Source organism: Protopterus annectens, chromosome 2.part0 (genome assembly GCF_019279795.1).
Source record: "Protopterus annectens isolate FY-2018-M chromosome 2.part0, PAN1.0, whole genome shotgun sequence".
NCBI lineage: Eukaryota > Metazoa > Chordata > Ceratodontiformes > Protopteridae > Protopterus > Protopterus annectens.
The window spans coordinates 1,257,774,776-1,257,799,172 of record NC_056728.1 but is presented as its reverse complement, the minus strand read 5'-3'; the positions used below and the strand labels follow the sequence as shown (position 1 = coordinate 1,257,799,172).

General features: G+C 39.0%; 1 protein-coding gene across 1 annotated transcript in view; it reads right to left on the bottom strand.

The window, feature by feature from the left end:
* Positions 1-241: 241 nt before the first annotated feature.
* LOC122793432 (interleukin-17A-like) overlaps positions 242-24,397 on the bottom strand; it is a 35,343-nt gene continuing 11,187 nt past the window's right edge. The window contains exon 3 of the mRNA XM_044061430.1: positions 242-3,435. Coding sequence (XP_043917365.1) covers positions 3,192-3,435 — 244 coding nt within the window. The 3' untranslated portion in view covers positions 242-3,191. The remainder of the gene's footprint in view (positions 3,436-24,397) is intronic.

Here is a 24,397-nt window from a genome sequence, read left to right as displayed (position 1 = left end):
CACACATACGCTGTGCCTAGCTCTGTTGTGCTGCAATTGTCACAGATGTTGCAGTAGCCTCATTTAAAGCAAGCATTTCAATTTGAAAAGTAGCATTCCATTTAATAACACAGATGTTAGCAACGTGACCCCTTCCACCCAACACATGTAGCATGATTGCATTACTTGCTGCTTTTATATTTCACAGAAGAATGTACATTTCTCATTGTAGTAGCAAACAATTTTTAAACATTCTGTTAGCATCTCATAAGTATTCTACTAAAGCTTCCAGCTTACTAGATTTCTTGGAATCACATGCAATGCCCATTTCTTCTATTACTAGACAAGCATCTTTCACAGCTGCCTTCTGCTAAAAGTTCTAAAATGTTGCTTAACTGTTACTATCAGGTTCAAGTCAGAGCTTTAAAATATGTTTAAATTGTGCTTATGTGCATTTCCCAATTTATAATAATGAAAAGCCCGGTTATAAAACTGTATTGCTGAATAAAAACTTCTTGGTTTATTAAACTTCATGTAAAGAGTCCTGTCTATGTCCTTATACATTTTCAATGGTTCAGGCAGTTTATAAAATGGAGAAAACTCTGTGAACACCAACCAATGCCAGTATGAGTGGCAGTACTATAAAAAAAATCACCTTTATGAGATCTTTAAACTAAGGTTGCATGTTTTGCTGCTATGTGCATGAAGCTTGGAGTGGAATTCTAACCAATTTTTAGCACTGTATAAGGTGATTAAGAGGAGGTTTGATAGTCATGTGGTGTGAGAACAAAAAATAATATATTTAAAAAAAGACAAATGAAGTTTAGGCGATACTAATAAGGGCCTTTCATATATCAAACAGAAACCATTCACAGTGTTTGCAGAAGGATTCCTATCATAAAAATGAAGTCCAATGTAATGAAACTTGTCAAAACTTTAAAATGAAAGCCATGAAAAAAGAGTTTCTAAACTTTCTATTTGTATGACTAGCAGCACAAATTGAAACACAGAACAGCATATAAAATTGCAGTCAGGATGAAGATATAGATGAGCAAACAGTATGCTGAAGCTTCTAAGAATGTGACACAAAAATGTTTCACAGGGAGCTCCATCTTCTGCTGCCCCCCCAGACTCCAGTGTGACATATACATACATGTATGGTTTGTATGCATTCAATCACATGTACAGAATGTTGAGAGCTGTTTTTGCTGTCAAAAAGCATTGAGTATGTCGGTAGTCAATTTAAGAGTTGCCAAAACAAGAAATGTCAAATGTTGCTTTTCAATGGAAAATGTAAGTGCAGTAGCAGTAGGTAGGGATCAGAGTGTGTGTATGTGTGAGTGTTCGTGGGTTAGAATAAGAGTAAAGACTAGGGAAGGGGGGTTCCTATTATGTTATCAAAAGATAATGTAATCGAACGGCGAAAATATCAAAATGGCCGCATTTCGAAGTTTGAATTGTGGTATCGCAGTACAGTAAAGATTGGGATATTTGCCCTTTCCTCACTGTAGTGCGATCTCGGAATCTGGATCTGGAATATATATTTAGCGGTGGGTGTGGGGGGCACAGCCCCCCACAATAAAAGTTTAGAAATGTGGCCGTTTCGATGTTTCAGCCATTCGATTGCATTATCTTTCGATAACATAATATGAACCCGGGAAGGGGATTGATTTTGTGTTGTGAGTGTGCGGACGTACTGTATGAATTGTGTCTGTATGTCTTAAGTCATATTGTTAGGGAAAGGGGATTATAGCATTGCAATGTATAGGGTTTGGATTAGGAGTACAGGTAGAGTTAGGGTTAGGGTTGTCACATGAGTAAGGTGGCACAGCGGAGTAATGTGTATCCATGTTTCTGCACATTGACCTTCCATAATCCACTGACACATGCTCTGTCTCTCTCACACACACACACACACACACACACACACACACACACACACACACACACACACGTGCAGACATTTAGTCACATGAACTTTGATGACCAGCAGTATAGACCAGTATATTCAATAACCCTGAACCTGAACAAAAATGAATGGATGCTTCATACATTATCTGAAAATCAAGTATAATCTCATTTAAACTGACTCAGAAGGATAGTCTGAACTCAAAATCCTAAAGTGGTCCAAGCTCAGGGTCCAACCAGGAAATACCAGTTATACAGTGGCAGTCTGAGCCATCAGATGTATAGCCTGGAAAATCAGAGTCCCAAGAACTGCAAACATACTGTCCTGCATGTAACACAGATAATCATGCCCTCCTTAGGAAACTCCCAAAGAAAATAAATGTGGATAGAAGAGGGTGTTATTCTGAACATTTTAAGTAAAAAGCCATAAAACTTACTATACCAGAACATTTCAATGAACAATTGGTCCTTCTCTTACAGATATGTAGAATCTGCGATATATGTATGTAGTTGCACCAAAACAAAGCCTTCTGCTTACTGCAAGACTGACACGTCTTGATATCTCTTTTTTGGTAAATGTTTCTTCTGGGACTAAATGCATGTAGGAAGAAATTGTTATGCATTCACTTTAAAGCAGCATAAACTATATGTGCATGTTTCCGGTGAGCCCATCATTGTACTCAAGCAGCAAATACATCAAACGTGCTCTGAAAACCTGTTGCCATGTGTATTTATTCTGTTAAGGTCTTGGTAAAGTATTTGGGGCAAATTCACTATAGCTACCATATCTGCCTAATTCATTCTCTTTATAATTTTGTTTTACATACCCTGCAGAGCTGGATGTGTCTAACAAGCACTATCAGAATGCAAAGTCATTTAATTTAAAGGACAAGCAGCCAGACATTCCTTTTTACAGATACAGGTCCTGAGCCCCCAAATAAAACCGATGTTTGGGACTGTAACAATGCGTCCAGCCATTTCCTGTATTCCTATTTATTCCCAAGCATGCACACATGATAATGATCATTTAAACATACTGCTGAGAATGTTATTGTCTAAAGCAAGCTATCCACTTATTCAAATCTCTAATATGAAGATGAGCATTGCATGCTCACTGCCTGTTCATCTTTCTGTCTCTAATGTGATACAATAAGGCTACATTTTGCAGTTTAGTACAAGAAAGCATATACAGTTATACTGTGAGGAATTTGCTTGGTAATTAATCTTCCACTAGTGTTTCCTTTTATTGAATGCTCATGTTCTGTCTTTCATTGCTGACATCTGTGTGCAGGCATATATAACTGTCATGGTGTGCTTTGCATTACTAAAGATGGTCTGGTGCATGTGCAGCCCACTGTCACCTTCTTCTTCTCGAGCCTGACAGTGTTCTTGCAGCCTGTTTTGTTACGCTGAAGAACAATTATTTCAATCGTGAGGGGGCTGGAGTTCAGATTCAGGTTCTCTTTTCCATTTGGCTCAATGCACCCCTGACTGTGGCATACAGCTTCAATGATGTTTTGTGGATATCTGCCAGGCTTACTGTCAATCCTACAGAAGAAAAAAGGAAATATTAATTTTGTGATTTTACTTGTAGAAGACACATCTGTTGCGTTCTTGATGATAGATAATAGTGTTATTTGGTTGCCCATGCAAAAGATAAAGTATATTACTAGTAATCTGTATCCTCGTGGATAATAATTTATATACAGAGCAATGAATAAGGTACCAGATTTTTGAGGTAAAGTGATACTGTAGAGTACACAAGGCAAAGAGATATTTCGTGTTCTTCGAAGATGAGTATACGTGATTAAAGAGATATACTAAGTGCATATATTTAAACTCTGGTTTAATTGATCAAAAATAAAAGTAAGGTAACAGAATGAACTATCTGTTAGCAGTTGTATTTAAAAAAAATGGATGTATATAATGAAAAAAAGCACATTCTTATGGGTATCCAGTTCAAAAGTGTAATTTTCCTTCTTTAAGTTTCTAATTAGGCATACATTGAAACATGAAAGTACAGCAGGCACTTTAGTATAAATGGGATACCAGAACAGGATATCTATCAGAAAGACTTCTCCAGCTATAACAGTGTTTTACCGCAACTCTCAGAGCATTGATTGTTACACAAAAATGGCAGTGCAGTAACCAAGGAAAAGATAGAACAGAAGCTTAAGGGGTAGAGGGTTGACAATGCACTTATTGGAGATTAACTGTCACCAGTAGCACACACACTTGGGCAGGCTTGAAGGTTTTCTATCTGGTTTTTCAGTCTTTGATGAAGCTAGAGCACAGAAGGTGTGGTTTCACTAAAGGTTCCTGGAAGGATATGGACAATTTTACACTACTCAGGGTCAGAACCAATCCACAAAATAGGAAATAATCTTTGAGAATAATTGTCTGAGTTTTGAAGATGACATTTTGTTAGTAGATTTGTAACAGTACAGCTTAAAAAAAAACTATTATTGGTATGATCTGAAACAGTTCAGGGACTGGATCACAACAGAATACTCAGTAAAAATCTATAGAATGTTGCCTGCAAGACACTTTTCCACATAGCAAGCTCTCTGGAATCAAGCAGCATGGAGTATATATGGAATATATTTGTTACACAAACAGGAGGCTAAATGAACATGACATGACAAAAAGTAGACTTAAGGAAATATTGTATAGCAAAGAAGCCATGAAACTCAGAAGTCTGCATTGCTTAATGTTCTAAATGTTTTAGCATAATCGTTTGACTTCATGCAGAGTGTAGGTGTTAACTGTGTTTGTTGATGACACCAGATTCATAAATGGAGGCGGTGGTTGTACTGTTGTGGAAACAGTGTCCAATGAGACCTACGAAATATGCAATGCATAGTGTAACTTAGATGAAATGCGAAGTCATGTACAGTAATGTGTACTGTTAGCAACGGTAATTAGAGGTTATCATATATCCATGGGAGAGAGATCCAGAAATAAAAGCAGTAAAAACTGAGAGAGAAGGAGAGCTTGCTGTGCAGACTCAGTCATGCAGTAAACTGGGAAATGGCTATTCCAGTGCACATGTCAAGTATGGTGAATTCCTGAGAGACTGGTAGTAATTTCCTCAGCACAGAGACTGATTAAACTGTAAACAGAATACTACATACAGTTCCAGAGGACGTATATAGAAATGGGCTTTACACTAGTGCAGAGTATGCAGAAAAAGGTTAAAAAAAAGTAACCTTGCCAGCTTGCCCACCCTAGGAGGGAGAGGTTTATGCCTGCAATATGGCACATTCTTAGTGACTGGGACAGTATTATAATTATGCAGCAGATTGACAACTTCAGTTTGATATTTGGGAGTGGTGCTAACTAACATTAAGTACAGTGATGAGCATGGCATCAGTAGCTCTGCTCAGTTAAGGCATGCAAAAAAAAAAAAAAAAAACTGGCATGCAGGACAGTGTATATAATACTGCTGGCTTCTCTGCTTTATTTCTCCATCCCAACCGACAATTAGTGCAGTTCAAGCATTTTGAGATAGTTGCAGGGACAATAAAAGGCAAACATGATGCCGACAAGCAGCTGATGATCTGCTGCTGGGCATGCAAAAAGCGTTTTTCCCACTCCTACCTTCTTTCCTGGCTCTTTTGGCACATGAGCTGCTAATCAGTCTCAGGTTGTGTGAGTTAAAGTGAAAGCTTTATCCATCTCTGGCACAGAGCTGGGGAATAGGAGTGAGGTGTTTGGAACCTGATGTGAGTTACAGGAGTAAACAGTGACCTGCACATCATTACTCAGAGTCACAGAAGCCTAACACCTGGGAAAGGTTATATGAAAATGTTGAGGAGTAGCTACACAAAGGTGTGCAGCAGCAGTTAACTAGACACAGGTAAACATCAGTCTTCTGTCAGCTCTTGTGAATTATTTTACCCTTCATTTCATTTCAATGTCCAGCTTACATCCAGATGGAGTTAACAGCCTTGACCCTGGGCCATTTGTATCTGCATTAGGTATAGCATTTCTATGTAGTATCACTGACAGAGTATATCAGATTAGTCCTCTTTGAAATGATGGCAGGAATACTCCCTGAGATTTCTTTGTTAAATTCCCAGATTAGAACTTAGTAATGTGAGCAATACCCTGGTGAAATTATCCTACACTGTACTGATGACATATAAAAATAGTAAAGAGAATTTGTTCTATCTACAACTTGTGGTTATCTGGCTCGGACATTTTCTAGCCACACATCGTCTGACATGAAAATAATGAAGATGACATTTTTCAGTAGTCATGCAAGGACAGAGATCCTTGTCACAGTCAGAAAAAGTTACAAATATTAAGGGGTGTCCAGAAAGATGGGCTTATCAACATCTTTGATGTCTAGCTATGTATGGTGTCTGACAAAGCATATCACCGACAGTGATGAAACTCATACTTTTACGTTTTGAGTAATTCAGTTCCACAGTATAAATAAATGTGGGAATATTGCTTCAGATGCTTAGTTGTTTCAATGCAAACTGAAAAACATGCCTTAGAGTTAACAAACTGTGTGGTCTGAACAGAAGTGAGTCTTTTAAATCAGTTTGAAAAACAACATTACTGGCATTACTTTATTTTACTGTATACATATTCTTGTATGCTTATGAATTTCTTGGGTGTGTTTTCACAGGACCATAGGAATTACAAGGCAACTGAGCTGCAATGCCATTACTGCTTTACCTGTCCTTCAGCCTTATCTCCATTTTCAAGGAAACCAGTCATACCAGGGGTGAATTTATGTGTACTGATGCAGTTGTCCAGCTCTACTTTAAAGGCAGAAAATGTGGCACCCTGCTTAACTTCTACAGGAAATTTGTTCTAATGCAGGACAGGCACTGTCTGATAAATCTATTGCTCTGCCTCACCTTATTTATTTATAGTTTCATAGGAGATTACTAGCTTAATGATGTTAAGTTGTCAATCTCGCCTTCATTCTTGCTTGATGGTTCGGAGCCGATCCCTCGGCTCCTGCTAAGCTCTCGAGAGTCACTTTTACCAGCTTGAGGCAGCCCCATATCCCATGATGCGTACCCAGATCATGAGGTCCTCCTTTACCAGCTCCTGGTAAGTAATTCACTTTATTGATATTAAAGCCCCTTTTTGTTAAAAAAACCTTTTATTGTTAGTTATAAGTTTAACTTTCTTCCCGTAGGGACAATTGCAGTCCACACAGACAACATGTCTGTAGTTTGGTATATCAACAAACAGGGCGGAACCAAGTCCTACCCTTGTGTCTCTCATCGGTTTCTGGTAGCAACGCATATCCCTGGGAAAACCAACATTGTAGCGGACAGATTGAGCAGAGCTATTCTCATGCCTCACGAGTGGTCTCTCAAGCAATCTATAGCGGAAGAGATTTTTCTGGAATGGGGTCGTCCATGATCTTTTGCTACTCCCCAAAACAGCAAATGTCCAGACTTCTTCAGCCTCTTCCTCTATCAGGCCATCCCCAGAGACGCTCTGACCCAGGATTGGCCCCAGGGACTTCTTTATGCCTTCCCTCCATTTCCTCTGATCCCTCAGGTTATCCAGAAAGCTACCGTTTTGAGAGCCAAATTGATTCTCATTGCCCCTTACTGGCCTCGACAGGTTTGGTTCCCGTTCCTCCATCATCACCTTTTGGTGCAGCCGTGGCATCTGGACCCAGTGCCAGATCTTCTGATACACCAATCGGGTCACCTGCACGCGTCAATCCCTGCTCTCAACCTCACAGCATGGTTGCTCCACTCCCTTCCTTAGCCAGGCTTCCTTTGATCTCTAACCCAGTTAGAGACATCAAAATCCTCTACCAGGAGGATTTATACAAGCAAATGGTTCTCTTATTGGGCTAAGGCCAAGAATATCGATCCTTTACTGCCCCTGTTCAGGCAGTCCTGGACTTCTTAGCAGAGATTTTTCATGCAGGCTCCTCTTCTTCCACAGTCAGAGTTCAATTGGCTGCTATTTCCAATTTTCATGGATAGCAGATCATAATATTATGTCCCATAGGCTCTGCAGGGCCTTCTTGAAAGGAATTTTCCTACTAAAACCTCCAATCAGGAATCCTCCTCCTCAGTGGGATCTAAATTTAGTGCTGACATCCTTGATTCTTCCCCCCTTCAAGCCAGCTGCTTCTTGTTCCCTGAAATATCTTTCTTGGAAAACTTTGTTCCTAGTGGCTATTACATCGGCCAGAAGGGTGTCTGAACTTCATGCTCTTCGGTTCGACCCCTATTTGGTTTTCACAAAGACAGAGTATCTTTGAGAACTAACCCAACCTTTTTGCCTAAGGTCGCTTCAAAGAACAATTTGAATCAATCCATTGATCTCCTGTATTTTTCCTAACTATTCAGATAGAGCTGAACAAAAGCTACATTATCTTGGCGTCCACCGTCAACTTAGATATTATTTGGACAGAACAAAAAATTTAGAAAATCTGATCAACTTTTTGTTTCCTATGCGGATAATAAAAAGGCCTTCCTGTTTCTAAAGTGACTTTGTCTAGATGGCTTTCTTGGTCATCTCTGAAATTTATCTGCTCAGGGAAAACAGCTGTGCTCAAAACCTAACGCCCATTCAACTAGGAGCTTAGCTACTTCTACAGCTTTTCAAGCTAGACTTCCTTTAGGCACTATTTGTGCAGCGGCCACTTGGGCCACTCCTCACACTTTTGTTTCCCATTACAAATTGGACTTGGCCTCCAGGGACTGTGCCAGTTTTGGCTCTACGGACCTCAAGAGTTGGTTCCATTGAGCCACCCAGGATAGAGGTGCTGTCCCATCAAGCAAGAATGAGATTGACAACTTAACATTAAGTTATGTACCTACCATAACGTTCCATGTTAGTTGTCTTCTCTCTCCTTCCCCTGGCCTGGACAGACCTTGTTATAAGAAACTGTTATGCTGAAGACCATTCAGACCTGGTCCTTCTTCCATCTGTAAGTTTTCTTTCTTCCTTTGGGAAGTATTTTATGCTTGGTGCTATTGCCCTTTGTCATCAAACGAGATCTGGGTACTTACCGCCTTGCATCATGGGATATGGGGCTGCCTCGAGCTGGTAAAAGTGACTCTCGAGCTTAGCAGGATCGGCTCCAAACCATCAAGCAAGAAAGAAGGCGAGAGAAGACAACTAACATGGAACGTTATGGTAGGTACATAACTTCTTATTAATGACCCCAGGGGCCTTTTTTAAGCCTAGCCATTCTTCCCAAATGTATATGGCAAGTTTTGAAACCCTAGGGTATTTTAAGGGGTATTTATAGGTGCAGGAATTAGTGGTCAATCATTTATAGGCTACCTCTAACTACTAGATGCACAGGTGCCAGACAAGGTGTAAATTTCCAATTCTCCATTCACTAGCCAAAATTATCCTTGAATTAAAAAAGTGAAAAACTCTGCTTCACATGGATGGGCTGCCTGCTCTAGAGAATGGGTAGACTCTTTTGGAGTAGGTGTGGTCTTGATCTCTGGCCCTAGTGTTAGTAGGATTGATGATTTTTGGAGGTATAAGAGTTCTTGCAATACTGAATCCCTTATTGTCCTATAAGCAAGGCACAGACCATTATTTAGAGAGAGAGAGAGAGATAAAGCCTCCAGTCTCTCTTGGAAGAATAGGTCTTTTAAGTACATGAGCATATTTACTTAAAAGCCTTTGGAGTCTTTTCCAACTTATTCATATGCTTAATAAGGTAATCCCAAAGGGGGTGCTGTACTCAATAAAGGGTCTAATCATTGCAGAGTACAAGGAGGTGAAGACTTCTTTGATATAGAGGAGATAACCATTTGCTCTTAATCAAGCCTACAGAATAGATGTTAGAAAAATACATTTTATAAAATTATGCAACAGCAAAAGTAAGTGCTTTCAAAGAAATTGTATAGTATCCAACAGAAATATGAAAAAAATATTTTGTTGCTGTGTCAGAATGGAAAAGGCTTCTTCTTTCGGAATCTGAAAATAATGCTTAGACATTGGAAAGAAATACTTGAAATTAGTGCATAGAATGAATAATTCAAATTAGATACTGGTGCAGAGTACGCTGTTTTGACAGAAAACTTTGACTTTGTGTGGGTACTCTTTAGCAAACTGTATGCACAGTGTTCATAAATTCTAGCCATCAGGTGGCACCATAAGATCAGAATCTGTGGATAACCAGTACAAAAATAATAATACATTTAAATTGGCCTAATATTTTTGGTTGTATGCCTTTTTGAAGTGAATAATGGTAAAATAAATTCACAGTATCAAACCAAACATGTAATGTGCTCATATTATTCTTGCTGTTTTAGAGATAGCTCTGACACTGTGCAAAGTCATAACAGTGTCATTCTGTACAACTATACTAATTTGTTCACAGTCTTAGGAAGCTTGTCAGGAGACTATTCTAGGCCAATAAAACCTGACTATGTTCCTGTTATACATGATCCAGTAAACATACCTGCAGCATGCAAAACAAATAGCAACATATGCTAAAGAAAACAGAAAACCTAAGAATTATTAAGAAGTAATTAGAACTAACAGAATGTATGAATAATATGGATGTTATTGTGAAGAAAGATAAGATTTGCATTTGCCCTGATTTCAAAAATCTGAGTGAAATAATTAAAAGGGAGTAGTATTTATTTATTTACTATTTGGTATCTAGATAGGTGGACTGATCCAGTCACCCTTTCCATCCATGCCTGTATTTATTGCTTAAAGTAGAAACAGCTGAATACTGGGTTATTCCTCAGTAATAGATGCACTCTAGGTTATTTCCCAGATAAACCCATATGAAGCAGACTCTACACTGTGTACATTTAATATGTCATGAGGAGGGTACAGATTGTTCATGTTTCTTTTTTGGTTTTGTCAGTACCAGAGGTATTCCAAAAAGCCATTTATCGACTAACTGAAGGCATATAATTTGTTGTAAATGTAACTAATTAAATATTAGAGGGTTAACAGACACCAGAACAGCATGACAAGAGACACAAATGTGAACAACAGAAGGCAAAGTAGAAACAGTGTTGATTCTAAGAAAAGCACAGCATCTCGAAAAAAGTTTGTACTTAATATGTCTGAGATGAGCACAACTCTAAAATAAGCTATTAGAGCAAGATGTGAACTTGGAATGAAGCTATGAACAGTATAATAGTTTGAAATTCTCAAGAAGCTAGTCACAGATACCCCCAAAATGGTATAGGAGCTATGATCCTACAGATGAATAAACATTTTAGTTATGGGTTAACAACATTTACGCATGCACAAAACATATATGTTCAGACATGAAAGGAGCTATTAGCAATATGTTTATGGTAAAGAAGATCAGACAGAAAGAAATCACAAACCCTTAAAAAGACAAAATTGAAGCGGATGTTACTTGATTCATGGAAGTATGATCTGAATGTGAAATATAGTCACCACAAGGAAGAACTGTACATTCTTTGGGCAGTCTGATAGTTAATAATAATAGATGAAAAGTCAGAAAAAAATCAGAAGTGCACTGATATTTCCTTGTATGTGTAACTGCTTTAATACATTAGAATAAAAACATGGCCTAAGTACAAACCATCAGTACGGGAAAAAAGTCACTTTATTTTCTGTTGAAGTTTCTTCAGTGCTGGGCTGCTGACAGTGTCCTAATGTGCAGTGCATAAAAGACAGTACAAAGAGTACAAAAAAGGTGAAGACCACAAAACAGTTTTCATCAATGTTATTACTGATTCAGTGTACTACAAGGTCTTCAATTACTTCCTAGGACTGTGTCTGCTGAAAGTACACAATCTCACTTTTTATCATTGCATCTGTTGCAATTCACAGGCAGGAAGTGAACAGATAGTGCAATGACCTGGACAGCACCATTATGGGTCACATGAGCACTTGGGCACAGTAGTATGCATGTAGTATGCTTGCAATAATGCTTATTCGTGTATACACCACAACTAGTACTGCTAAGAGCATAGATAAGAGCTACCCAGTAAAATCTCTAGTATGTTTATACTATGAATGAGGCAAGAAATGTGTATACAGGAGAGGCAGAAAAGAGAATAGCAAATAGAGGAACATACAGAATGGCAAAGTGAAAAGAAGAATGGCATGGAGTGGTACAGCAAGGATATCTTTTTGTGAGGGGATGGAACAGCTGCATGTTTTTTTTTTTTACATTTTCAAGAAGGAAAGAGGTGAAAGGAAGCATGTGGAAGGTATGGAGGTAGGAAGGATGGTATAGGGATGGTATAGGGATGGCAGCAGGTTTTTACAAACCAACAAAAAAGACAGACAAAAAGACCAGGAGTGGCTATGATGACAAAAATGGGAGGAACACAAATGAAAGACACAGATAGACAGAGGAAGGACAACTGGAGATGAGGAGGGGTCTACAAACTGGGGAGAGAAATGAAACACTATGATGGGAAATAGAGTAATGTGACATTAGAATGCCAAGCTGCACAGTGTCACACCCAACCATAAGTCAGTCACCTCTGCATCTGCCCTTAGTACTCGGCCCAGCCAATGTTTCCCCACTGGTCAGGGCTAGACAACTATGCATCTCTGAAAAATCACATAAGGACATGCACTGGGATGCCAGTGTGGGTGTCCAGGCATCAGTCCCCCAAGGCTGTCACCAGGCATTCCACTTCCTGTTGGGTGACCTCAAGGGAACCTCTGGTGATGACCAACAATGGGGAGCCAGCACTCCACAATGGAGAGAGCGCATCAGAGTTCATCAGTGAACCCTCCACATTGACACACCCCACCACCACAGGATGACCTTCATTTCTTTGCAGACGGGCAGGCCTATAGATCATGGAGGTCTAGCAGTTAAACTGAAGCAGGTGTATGTCATAGTGGCCACTGCTGCATCCACTGTTTAGGATGGCATTATATACAAAATGAATGTAAATGAAAAGAAATAAAATTACTAAAGACAAATAAAAAGAAGACAATGTTTAAAAAAAAACAAACACAAAAACAATTAGCAGTGCTAAGTGCTCCACTGACTGGGAGTGCAGACCCTCGAGGAGTAAAATGTAGTTAAGAATACAGTGGCGAACAAAAAGCAATAGATGCCTGATACAGAAACACTAAACTATGTAATTCAAAAGGAACAAAACTACATGCCACCTAACCAGACAGCTGTGTACAGGATGGTGGCACAGTCTATGAGTGGCAAACAGTGTTAGTGCAAGGGCTAGCAATGCTGGGCAGAAACAACCCCCTGAACATGTTGTGCCCAGCCTTGAAGAGCAGTAGGTAGCATTCATGGGATAATAAATTTTGAGGTGCATGGGACTAATGAGACCATGCTACATATGGGTCTATATTAGTTCACCCAAAGATATTTTCAGTGAACACCTCTTCATCAACACCTAATCAGTAAAAATCACTTCCGTGATTCACAGATGTTTCCCAGGGCAATGAAAAAATTACCCCACAGCACAATGGGACCCACAACACACTAAATTGAACCCACCCAAGTGGGGGGGGCTTCACCCCACACCCCTCAAATTATGTATACCAACCCTGAGATTGCACTGCAGTGGCAAAAAGGGCAAAGTTGTGCAGTTGGCCAACTACTCAATTGTCCGGGGAAAATTCTACAAATCTCAGAAGTGATTTTTGCTGATTGTCAATGAAAAGATGTTCATTGAAAATATCTTTCAGCAAACTAATATAGACCTGCTACATATACCCGACTTCAGCTTTCTAAAAGAGATGCACATGGGACATCTAAACCTGATTCTAATACTGCACTTTACTGTAAAACAGCTACCATGAAGTATCACCCAAGAACATAGCTGTTGCATGCCGATGGTACACCATGTAAAACTGAAACAGGTATGTGTGGTTAAATGACCAGTGTAAGGACAGGTCATAGCAGGCTGACAAGGGCTTTGTGTGTTAATGGCAGAATAGATGGTCAGTAATGTCATATGGAATAAGCCAAACCAACCATATCCAAAGCAAATAATGACTATTATGTTGCTGGTGCACCCACTGTCAGCACAGTCTGCATCTCCATGACTCTGTTGATTAGACCTGAAGATAAGTGGAGGTGTAAAACAGTTCCACTTGTAGGCACAGGGTATATGGCACATAAAGCAAAGCTTTAATCAGTGATGGAAGTAATTAGCTGCACTGCAAGTGTCTATATTACATAATAGGATCAAACTTAAAAGTTTGAAAAATGTAATAAAAAAATAAACCAAAGAAAAAACCTACCTGAACGGTTTAAGCAGGGGGGCAAGCCCCCCTGCACACCTCAACATAGGGGGCTGCACCCCCCCACCCTTCGCTCTTTCAATATACCAACTCCAGGATCGCACTGCAGTGCAGAAAGAGAAATGTTCCCATTTTGCACTGTATGGAGATCTCCATTGAAAAGTTTGAACATTTAAAAGTTCGATCATATGGTGCTGACCACATGACGTTCGAACTTTTAAAAGTTCGACAACGTGATATAGACCCACACTGTAAACATGATCAGTGATAAATGGAATTAAAAGGTATGGAGATATAATACCAATTTCATATTCGTGTTCTGACACTTGGTCAGGTATGCTTGTCTCCTCTGTCATATTAGCCTATTCTCCTCAATTTCAGAAAGTATTGAAAAGCAGACAACAGAAAAAAAAACATGTTTCTGCACATCAGTAACTGCATGCAGATGTACAAGGCTGCTTACCTGAGTATTAACAGTTATCATTAATAATACTTACTGTAGAGCACCGGTACCTTCTTCCTACTGACAAGAGAAGGTGAGGGTGGCACCTCTTCAGGTCATTATAGCAATGCTGGCAATGCTCACCAGAATGAATGATGCCCATGACATTACTCATTTCATTGAAATGATAGTGCCATGCATCTATTTTCTACTGAGGGCCCTCAAAGGAGTTTCCCAGACATATGTGTACATCTTTTGTTTTTGTTGGGGACTGCTCTACAGTCACTTGATGAAAGGGGGGTGGGGAACAAAGGTAGAGTTGTAATGATAAATGCTAAAAGACAGATTGCAATCCCAAACATCAGTAGCCCATCTGATGTATGGTAGAGGGCAAGGTTGTAATGGTAAATGCGAAAAGACAAGTTACATGTCCAGGCATCAGTAGCTTATCTGATGTATGATAGAGGGCATAGTTGTAATGGTAAATGAGAAAAGACAAATTACATGTCCAGGCATCAGTAGCTTATCTGATGTATGATAGCGGGCATGGTTGTAATGGTAAATGAGAAAAGACAGGTTACAGATCCAGGCATCAGTAGTCTATTTGATGTATGGTAGGGACAGTGTGAGGTGAATTGTGTATCCTTGATAGACAGCAAAGATGGAGAGAGATGTGCCAGAATGCATACATTCTTCAACAGTGGTTCAGGAATGGTACATAGTGGATATGGTGCAGTGGAGACAGCACATCTAATAACTGAAACTGTTGTTCTTGTGTTTGGTACAAATTGGCTGTGCTTTGCTGGACACAGATCAGTGTAGGTGGATGACAGAATGCATGTGACAACACAGTCTCTCCTCATGTTGGACTTTTTTGGTGACATGACCTGTGATGCTGGGGTATAGCAGACATAGTAACTTTTGTGCTTACTTCAGCCCATAGTTATGAGAGTGGTAAAGATGGTGGTGCTGCACTTATTTCTGTCAGCTCATTGACCATATGTGTATGATCACAGGCACATGCATGCATGTGGCACAAAAATATAGGATATGCCTCAAGAAGTTCCCCAAACAGAGACCAGTGTGATACTGCAGGTAGTCTGAGAACATGGATGGTAGATAGTGAGCACTATAAGATTGAGCAGGCTTTCAGGGTAATTTATGTTGCAAGCTGGTTGCAGATGGTAATACAGTTTTTGGTCATAACAGAGCAATTCAACAGGTCCATCTCCATGTCACTGATATAAATCCACATGCCCATACAAAGGCTCACTCCACTGCATGAGATAGATGGCCATGGTTGAAGGTCATCCATTGCAGATCATACATAATAACATAGAGGATTCCCTGGTGTCTATGCTGGAGAGATAGAGAGAGAGAGAGTGAGAGTGAGAGCTAGAAAAGAGCTTAGTATCTGTTGTGGGCTGGGATGTTGAAGCTAAGCTGGTTGTACCACCTCTTGAGTCTGTTACAGGTGTACCAGGCTAGTATTTCCCAGTATCAGTAAGACATTGACATGGCATACCAGTGCCATGAGCTCATAGATGTTGCACACCACCATATCTCATCTACAGGTACATCTGGAATGCAGGCACAGAGGCATACAATATGGAAATGTACATTTGCTTACATTGTGTGCATGTGCTGTTATCCATACTGTTGTTATAGCACTGGGACATTAGATTATCACATATCAGAAGTTTTACACACTGGTGTTCGTCTGTCTGGTTTCAAAGTGCTATAGTCATGGTGTCATCCACTGTGGAACAAGGAAAGCCTGATGTCAACATTGCTTTAAAGCATGATGATGATGGTGACCTGACCATTGCACAGTGAGGGGGCAGTGCCACTGCTGGCAATGGTAAGTGTGGATAGCACACTACCACCCTCATCCAGTGACTCAGCTCTACTACTTGTGGAATCACTCCTCATAGCTACACCATCAATAGAAGGACAGGTCATAACCAAAACTCATACACAAGATGTCCCCTTGTCCACTGCTGTTGTACCAGCAGTTGGCAATGCACAGTACAGAGCACAAGGACAGCAGTCAAGAACAGCAGACTTGTGGCTTTCAATGTCATGACTCTTGATCATTGCCTGATGTGATTGCCATAATGGACATTACTCAGTGGATGTGCAGGACTGTCATCCGGGCACTGGCAGATTCCAACATTACCATTACAAAGATGATAAGTGTACATGTATGATGAAATACCCAAGACATGCAATGCCTGGATCTATTGATTGGCATGTTGGACAGACATCTTCATGCCTAGACTGTTTCTATTAGGCCATTGGCCTCCACACATGCCAAGACAAATGCCACTTCCATGGTTAGCATTCATTTGTGGTATACACGGCAGGAAATGTAGGTCAGGGTCACATACTGCTACTTCCTGCATACCAAGTTTCTATACTATAGCAAGTAGATCCATTGGGCAATAAGCACATAGGATAGCCAGGCATTTGTGGTCACCTTTTGTAACTGCTGGTAGGTGTTGGCCCCCATGCCATTCCTCAGAGGGACACAGTCATGGTCAGGACCATTCACAGTCTGCATCATTTCCACATGAGGTCCCACAGCACATGCCACAGCCACATGCACACAATGGAACATCTGCAAGAACTGTGTCCTGTGGAACCCATATTGAGCAAAACTACCAACTACATCTGGACATCTACACCCCTCAGGAAGTGTACAGTATAGTCAGATCCCCTAATCACCAAGCCATGTCACTCATACCTTATCACATCCTTAGTCCCCCTTCTACTAATGTTCCCATAGCTAATAAATTTCACTTTTTACCCCTCGTCATCTGCTGAGATGAAGACAAATGTGCCCTGCCCTCACTGCTGTGTTACTTGGTATGCAATGTCTAGTGCACAACATGAGAAGTCAGAGCATTGCCTGTTGGGATTACTGCATTGTCACGTGTATTCTTTGTTTTGTCTATTCTGGCCCATAGGTGTACACCAAATGACCCCTCTTTGCCAGTACTGTAGTGTATTGTACTCTGTCTCACATGGTCTTCCCCTATGGCCATTTCCACCATCATCTTCTCAATTATCACTTCCTGTGTTATTAGCTTTGGTTTGTCTGGTCCACTGATGACAGTCCCCTGGATTAGCAGCCTACATACTGGAAGTGTTGTGAAGAACTAAACAGACAGCAAATATTGTGTCACAGGTTGCTTTAGGATACTAGAGCATGCCACCTTTGGAACCTAGACAGAAGAAGCAGGCCTTCTAGAATCCAAACACATGATCAACAATGTAGCAGACTTTTGACAGTCTCAGCCATGCTCTGTGAGTTTCATATCAGTGTCATAAGCCATGTTTCCAGGTCATATCCAGCATCATCAGTAATATGTTCTTGTGGGAATTCATCCAGCACAGATGGCACATATAAGTCTGATATGTGCAACAAACACATGGGAGTTATGGAAACTGCCTTGATGCTACACTGACACATTTTTATATAATATCCCATACATTACATACACCTGACAGTTGATAGAATTGGAAACTTCCTGTTTACTAACATGTGACAATGTGGACCAGGTGGGGCCTCCAGAATTATGTGGATGCAATCAATAGCCTCTAATTCCTTAGTGGAAGTTGTAGTTTTTACAATGCCCACAGATCATGTTCCTGTCTTCTAAGGATTGTGGGAACAGCATATGCTCTTCCACATACTACAGCATTGCATCAGGTAACTGATGTAGTATTTGTCAGGTAGATGACTATGTTATACCCACTCTGTACTCTGGTCGCTGCTGAAAGGTCCCACAGCAAGGATGGCCACTGCTTCATGTAACTTGCAGTATTCCACACATTCCATGGGATTCTATATGAGGATGGCACATGTTTACTAGCTTCCAATGGTGTCTCTGTCCCCATGACATTGTTTGGCTAAGTACCTGAAATGGCAGTGATAGAATGTCAGGTGCAGATGAATCCATCTGTGATGTGAAGGGCAACAAATCACATTGTTGTAGATACGGGCTGCAAGAATGCTCAATATGCACTATTCAGCTATAATAGGTGGTACTCCTAGCATCATATTGCAGTCACTGTTCTCCATGAAATGACTTTGGGTAAATTTGATGCCCCTCATGACTCGCTGTACAGTTTTATACATTTCTGAATTACTCTACCATGCTGTTAACCATGATTTGCATTCAAAGTTGTTCTCAGTATCATAATGATGCTGTTCATTTCCATATCTTTTCATCTGTATTATTTAAATGTGTCACTTGTTATGGATTACTTTGCAATTTCTACATATAGCTATCACTTTTACATTTTTATGTCTGTACTTATGAATACCACTGTTATTACTTACTGTGCCTAGAGCCAACAGTAGTCACATCTCACATTCTTGTAAGTTTTAGCTACATCCCATACTTCCACTTCTTTATAGTCCAATTATTTATACCTGTCTTATGTCACAAGTAGGTTATAAATGGAATCTCAGTCAGCTGTTGCTCTTTCTGTAGCCAGTTTGATAGCACTACATGTTTTGAAATTGTTTATTGCTACCTCAGAATTATTTAATACAGGAGAAGCACAAAAGGTATAGACCAAGAAAAAAATGAGGCAAGTGGTGGGGACATGACTTATTGTCTACTATAGAAAAGGAAGGAGATCATAAGACCATCTTGAGATGCATATAATTTATGTACTCAAAAAAAGAAAGATAGCAAAATCAATAAAGTCAGCAAAGGTGGTAGTTTTGCCTAAACAAGGTATAGATAATAAGAATAAATAAAATGATTTACCTATATAACATTCAGTCATTATGCATGATGAAGGTGACGAGATCCTACTAACCCTGATGGAAACATTTAATGAAGGTTCTGAGGAGAGAAGATATTTTAATGATAGGTGGAGATACTGTTCCATTAAATTAAAACAGATGCATTGGCTCATGTGGTAGTCTACTAAAAAAATGAACTGAGATGTAACAAGGAAGGTATGCCTTCTATCATAAATATGTTTAAATCATTAATGGAGGTATGGACTTTTAAGGAAAGATGACAAGTGAAGGAAAAGGTGTTAAAGACTTCCTCAGACTGAATATATGATTATATTTTAATGGAACAGGTAGCAGATGGAGGCATCAAAGGTGATGTTTGGAATGTTTGAAAAACAACTAAATTTGGAGCACAGTAAAAAAAATGTACCAGTAAGATGATAAGATGATAGAGTAAAGGCAGAAGAACGTTGAATTATTTGTGATGGTGCTGTAAAACCTGGGCATAAGGCTGAAGAAAACTTGGGACTGTGACTAGAATGATGTGTAGACTTTTGTGACAGATCATCTTGGTGAATAGGTAAATGTTTTGGTGTTTTGTTTTTATTTATATATATATATATATATATATATATATATAATTCATAACCTCCCAATATTTTAGTAAAATAACTGAAAACTAAGAAAAATCTAGGGTCTGTTTGTGCCAAAGTATATATGCAATGGGAAGGGTACAAAGTAACACAAAACTGTGTAAATGCTCATAGAGGGAGGTGATGGGACATGCCATGCTTCACAAGGTACATAGTGGGGTTCAATACATGCAAAAGACAGTGGGTGAAGACTGATTCAATGCAGACCTATAAGGTGTGCAAAAGAACTATTGAGAATATGACAGACATGGAAAGAAAAGTAAAAACAGCTACCTATCTGTAGGAAATGAAGATACGGATGGAGGCAAAGAAAAAAATGAGGATGAAGATGTCAGAATAAGGCAAGCGTCAATTTAGATGGAATGCAAAAATCTCACACTTTTGGTGCGTTAGAAAGAAGGAGACTTGATAGGTTTGAATACATTGAAAAGAATAAGCATGACAGGATAATAAACTAAAGGTATTTTAGGTGATACAAAAAGAATGCACATTATCAAGGAGATCAAGAAGAATTTATTTAGACAGGTTCAATTATATGACAGACAGAAAGAAAAAAGATAAAAGCAGATTTATCCCTTATAAAACAAGTATGGATGACATGGAGAAAAAGGGGCAGTTTATTGGAATTTGTTGGACAAGAAAAGGTAGAAGGAAAGGTTTAGACTGAAACACGGATGGGAGGCAGAGGAAAAGAAATAATGAGACACAGGGAATGGAAGGAGGTTTGGGGAGTATGTTACAGAGAGAGAAGCCTACTAGTACTCAAGGAAAAGGAATTAAGAATCTGGGATATACAGTTTGTAGCAAAGACAAACTGGTTGGAACGGGAATTGAAGGGTAGGTTATGAAGAATGCTAGTTACACAGCATATGAAGGCAATCCATAGAGTTATGTTCTGAAAATGTAACTGGCTAGAGGAATAAAGGATGAAGTGATTGTAAAATGGGGAAAATGGTTAGTGAGGAGAATAGGAGACACGTATAAAGTTTGTCTAATGAAGGAGGAAATGAGAAGATATGGGAAAACAAGAGAGAAAGATTATATTTACTTTGACTGGACTAGTTAAGGGGTGTGTAGCAAAGAAATGGAATGGAGGTAGAAGGATGGACTTATATTCATCTACTGTAAGAAAGGTAATAAAAGAATATAAGATATGAGGAGGAGGAGGAGGTGGCTACATGATACAGTTAGGTGAAAAAAGAAGGTATGGCCCTTTTATGAAGTAAGAAACCTGGAGTCAAGATTACTAGAAAAAAGTTACAGAAAGAATTAGAGTCAAAATATAAGTGCAGAATCCGCACAAAGCAAGAAAGGGGACTTAAGGAGAAGAGATGAAATGAATAGAGCTGTACAAATGTTTTGGATATTTGCAACCCTATTGTTCAGGAAAAAATATAATTCATTTATGTATCAATACACTAGAATACATAACAGTTCAGATATAACATATTCTGCCTTTCTTTTCCTTCTTGATGTTTAATTAAAGAAATACACATAAAATAACCAAAGGTACAACCTTACATTAAACACATGTTTATGCAAATAAACTGTCCACATATTTATATACCGGTTAATTCATAATAATGGCAAAAACAGAATAAAACTCATGCCTTAAACTAATATCACATATCATTCTAAGAATACTATAAAATCATCATGAATAGAATATTTCACCACCATATTACTGACATATATAAAATATGTAATACTATGAAATGCTAACAACCAGAATAAATGAAATAAAAAGCCAAAACAACCCTGGCATGCAGTTCCAAAAAGCAAAGGATAAGTAAAAACAGGCATACCATTTACCTGTAAAATAATGTACCATCAAAAGCATAAAAGCTCCTAAAAATATGCAAACTATACTATAAACATGCTAGCTGCATACATGTCTTATCTTCTTGGTGTAGACAAAACAATTTGGTTTTAAGGGCTCTTCCCCACTAAATTGTTTTTAAATTTTCAATGAAGAATGTTTTAGCCCAAATGATATATGTGTATATGGAGCCCCTTCAAAACATTGAATGGTCATAACATCTAAGCTCAGAACATTGAGACCATAACATTTAAAACCCATAACGTCTAAAACTCATAACATCGGATTTCATAACACTGAAGCTTTGCATCACATCTTCAAAACCTACAAATCACATGTAAATAACATCCCCTCCACCTAAAACAACACCAAAGTAGTAAACACACTTTGGATGAAATACCCTTACTAATAAGGTGGGCCATGTAGAAAGCATTCTGTACAATGGAGGTAATATGGTGGTCAAAAGTCAGTTTGCTATCAACCTGGGTGCCCAAGTCCTTCACAACTGACTACTTGCTTAGGACCTTGTTATTAATGTAAATATTTGTGGGGATGTCACTCTCTCCAAAGGGGATGATGATGCATTTTTTGGCAGTCAGTTTGATGCCATGTTTCTGGCACTAGTCATTTGTTTGGGGACACTCTCTTGGAGGACGTCAGCATCACTGGGGGAATTGATGAGCGCAACCAGCTTGCAGTTATCTGCAAACTTAGTCAGCCATAGACCACCAGTTTTGGCCTGCACCTCAGAAATGTATATCCCAAACAACAGAGGCCCCAAGACTAATCTTTGAGGTATACCGCTCGTTACAGGTCGACTGCTTGAGGTGGCTTCCCCAATTTTGACTAGGTTGATTCTATCAGTGAGCTAGTTTGCTACCCATCTGGTAACATATGGAGTGATGCCTAGTTGCGAGAATTTATCTATTATACCTTAGTGGGGAATAGTATCGAAGACTTTTGCCAGGTCAAGGTAGGCTGTGTACACTGTCTTCCTCTCGTCCATGGCTTTGATGACTGTCTCAGAGAAGTCAACCAAATTTAACAGGCATGACCTCCCCTTGATGAAACCAAACGGTGTGGGATCGAGTGTTTGGAAGTTACCAATGTCCTTGCTAATGAGGTCCATGATAATCTGCTCCATGGCCTTGCAGATCAGGATTGTTAGGCTGATGGGTCTATAATTTCTTGAATCAGTGGATGCTCCACATTTAAACAATACTAAACAGTAACAGTTTTTAAATGATTAAATCACAAACATTATCTTAATTTTGGCCATTAATATGAGGTACTACAAGACTTAAATGAACAAAAAAAAAAAATCAAAGAAATTTGAAGAGCAAAAGAATCAGATGAACTGGCCAATGGTTTACAGTGAACAGGGTCATGGAACACAGTAGAAATTTGCCATTCGAATATTCCTCATGGAACTGCTTTATTTTAAAGCCTACCCACATAAATTAAAAATGAGAGTTCAGAGGGAAGCTTTGGTGTTTTTGGATGGTCTGGACAGACAGATAGGTAAAGGGTGCTGATTCGTTGAAATTCAACCAGTTGTGAGACTAATCAGAAGTGTGAATGCCAAGCTATTTAAGGTTTATTAAGGTCCTTCCAGTAAAAGGGAGAAAATGATTAACATGAAGATCTTTGGAAGGGAATATTTTATTAAATAAAAAAAATCTGAAAAATGAAATGGGAGGAGCAAGAGCTTCACTCATGCCTACAAGGAGAAGCGTGTAGTGGAAATAAAAAATTAAACAGACTTTCATAAATCATAAAGTATCTTTTTTATATATAACATATTTATTTTTATGGGTCATAAACTTGTTGTGGTACATACCATCAGTGACCACTTATGGAGGTCATATGATGGTGCTAACCATGGACCAATGTAAAAGAAGGACAGTACGAGAGAACAGAGTTAAATAGGTAAAAACAAATATGGCATAGCAGTCTGCGGTTACATTTATGCACTGGGAACAGGGGGCTATTTAATTTTTAAAATATTTACAGTTGCACTTCAGTTCTGTGTGGACAGTTCTTCCCTAATAGGGTTTTAATGCGTTTTTTTAATCCTCAGTGATTGTGCTTATTTTTTATGAGTATCAGATATATTTGATGCAAAGGGATTCCTTATTAGCTTTGTGAGCAATTACAGTGACCATTTATTTTCTGAAATGACCAGTCAGAAATGTTTTATGTTTAATTAATTTGAGATGATATTTGATATTTGTATACTACTAATTGTAACATTTTACATGTTTAGATATAGTTTATTGCTTTCATGAGATCACTGAATCATGGAGATTTAGCCATTATGTCAATGTTGTGTTAAAAGTATTTGCTATCTCTTTCGATCTGATTAAGATAAATTATTGCAGTTAACTGAACATGCGACTAAAGTGTAATTATACAATGACCCCCCCATTAATATCCCAAAACGTGCATGCTGATTGGCCAGCGTGCCCATTGTAAATCCCACAATATACCAACGGAAAAAGGTCCGGTCACCTGAACATTTTTCTGTTGGTATAAAGTGTCCAAAACTTTTTTTTTTAATAAATAAAAAAAAAAAAAACAGAGCAATAGAGACTTTCTTTTCTCCATTGCTTTTGTTTCAAAGCATTGATGTACTCGGTATGCATAGG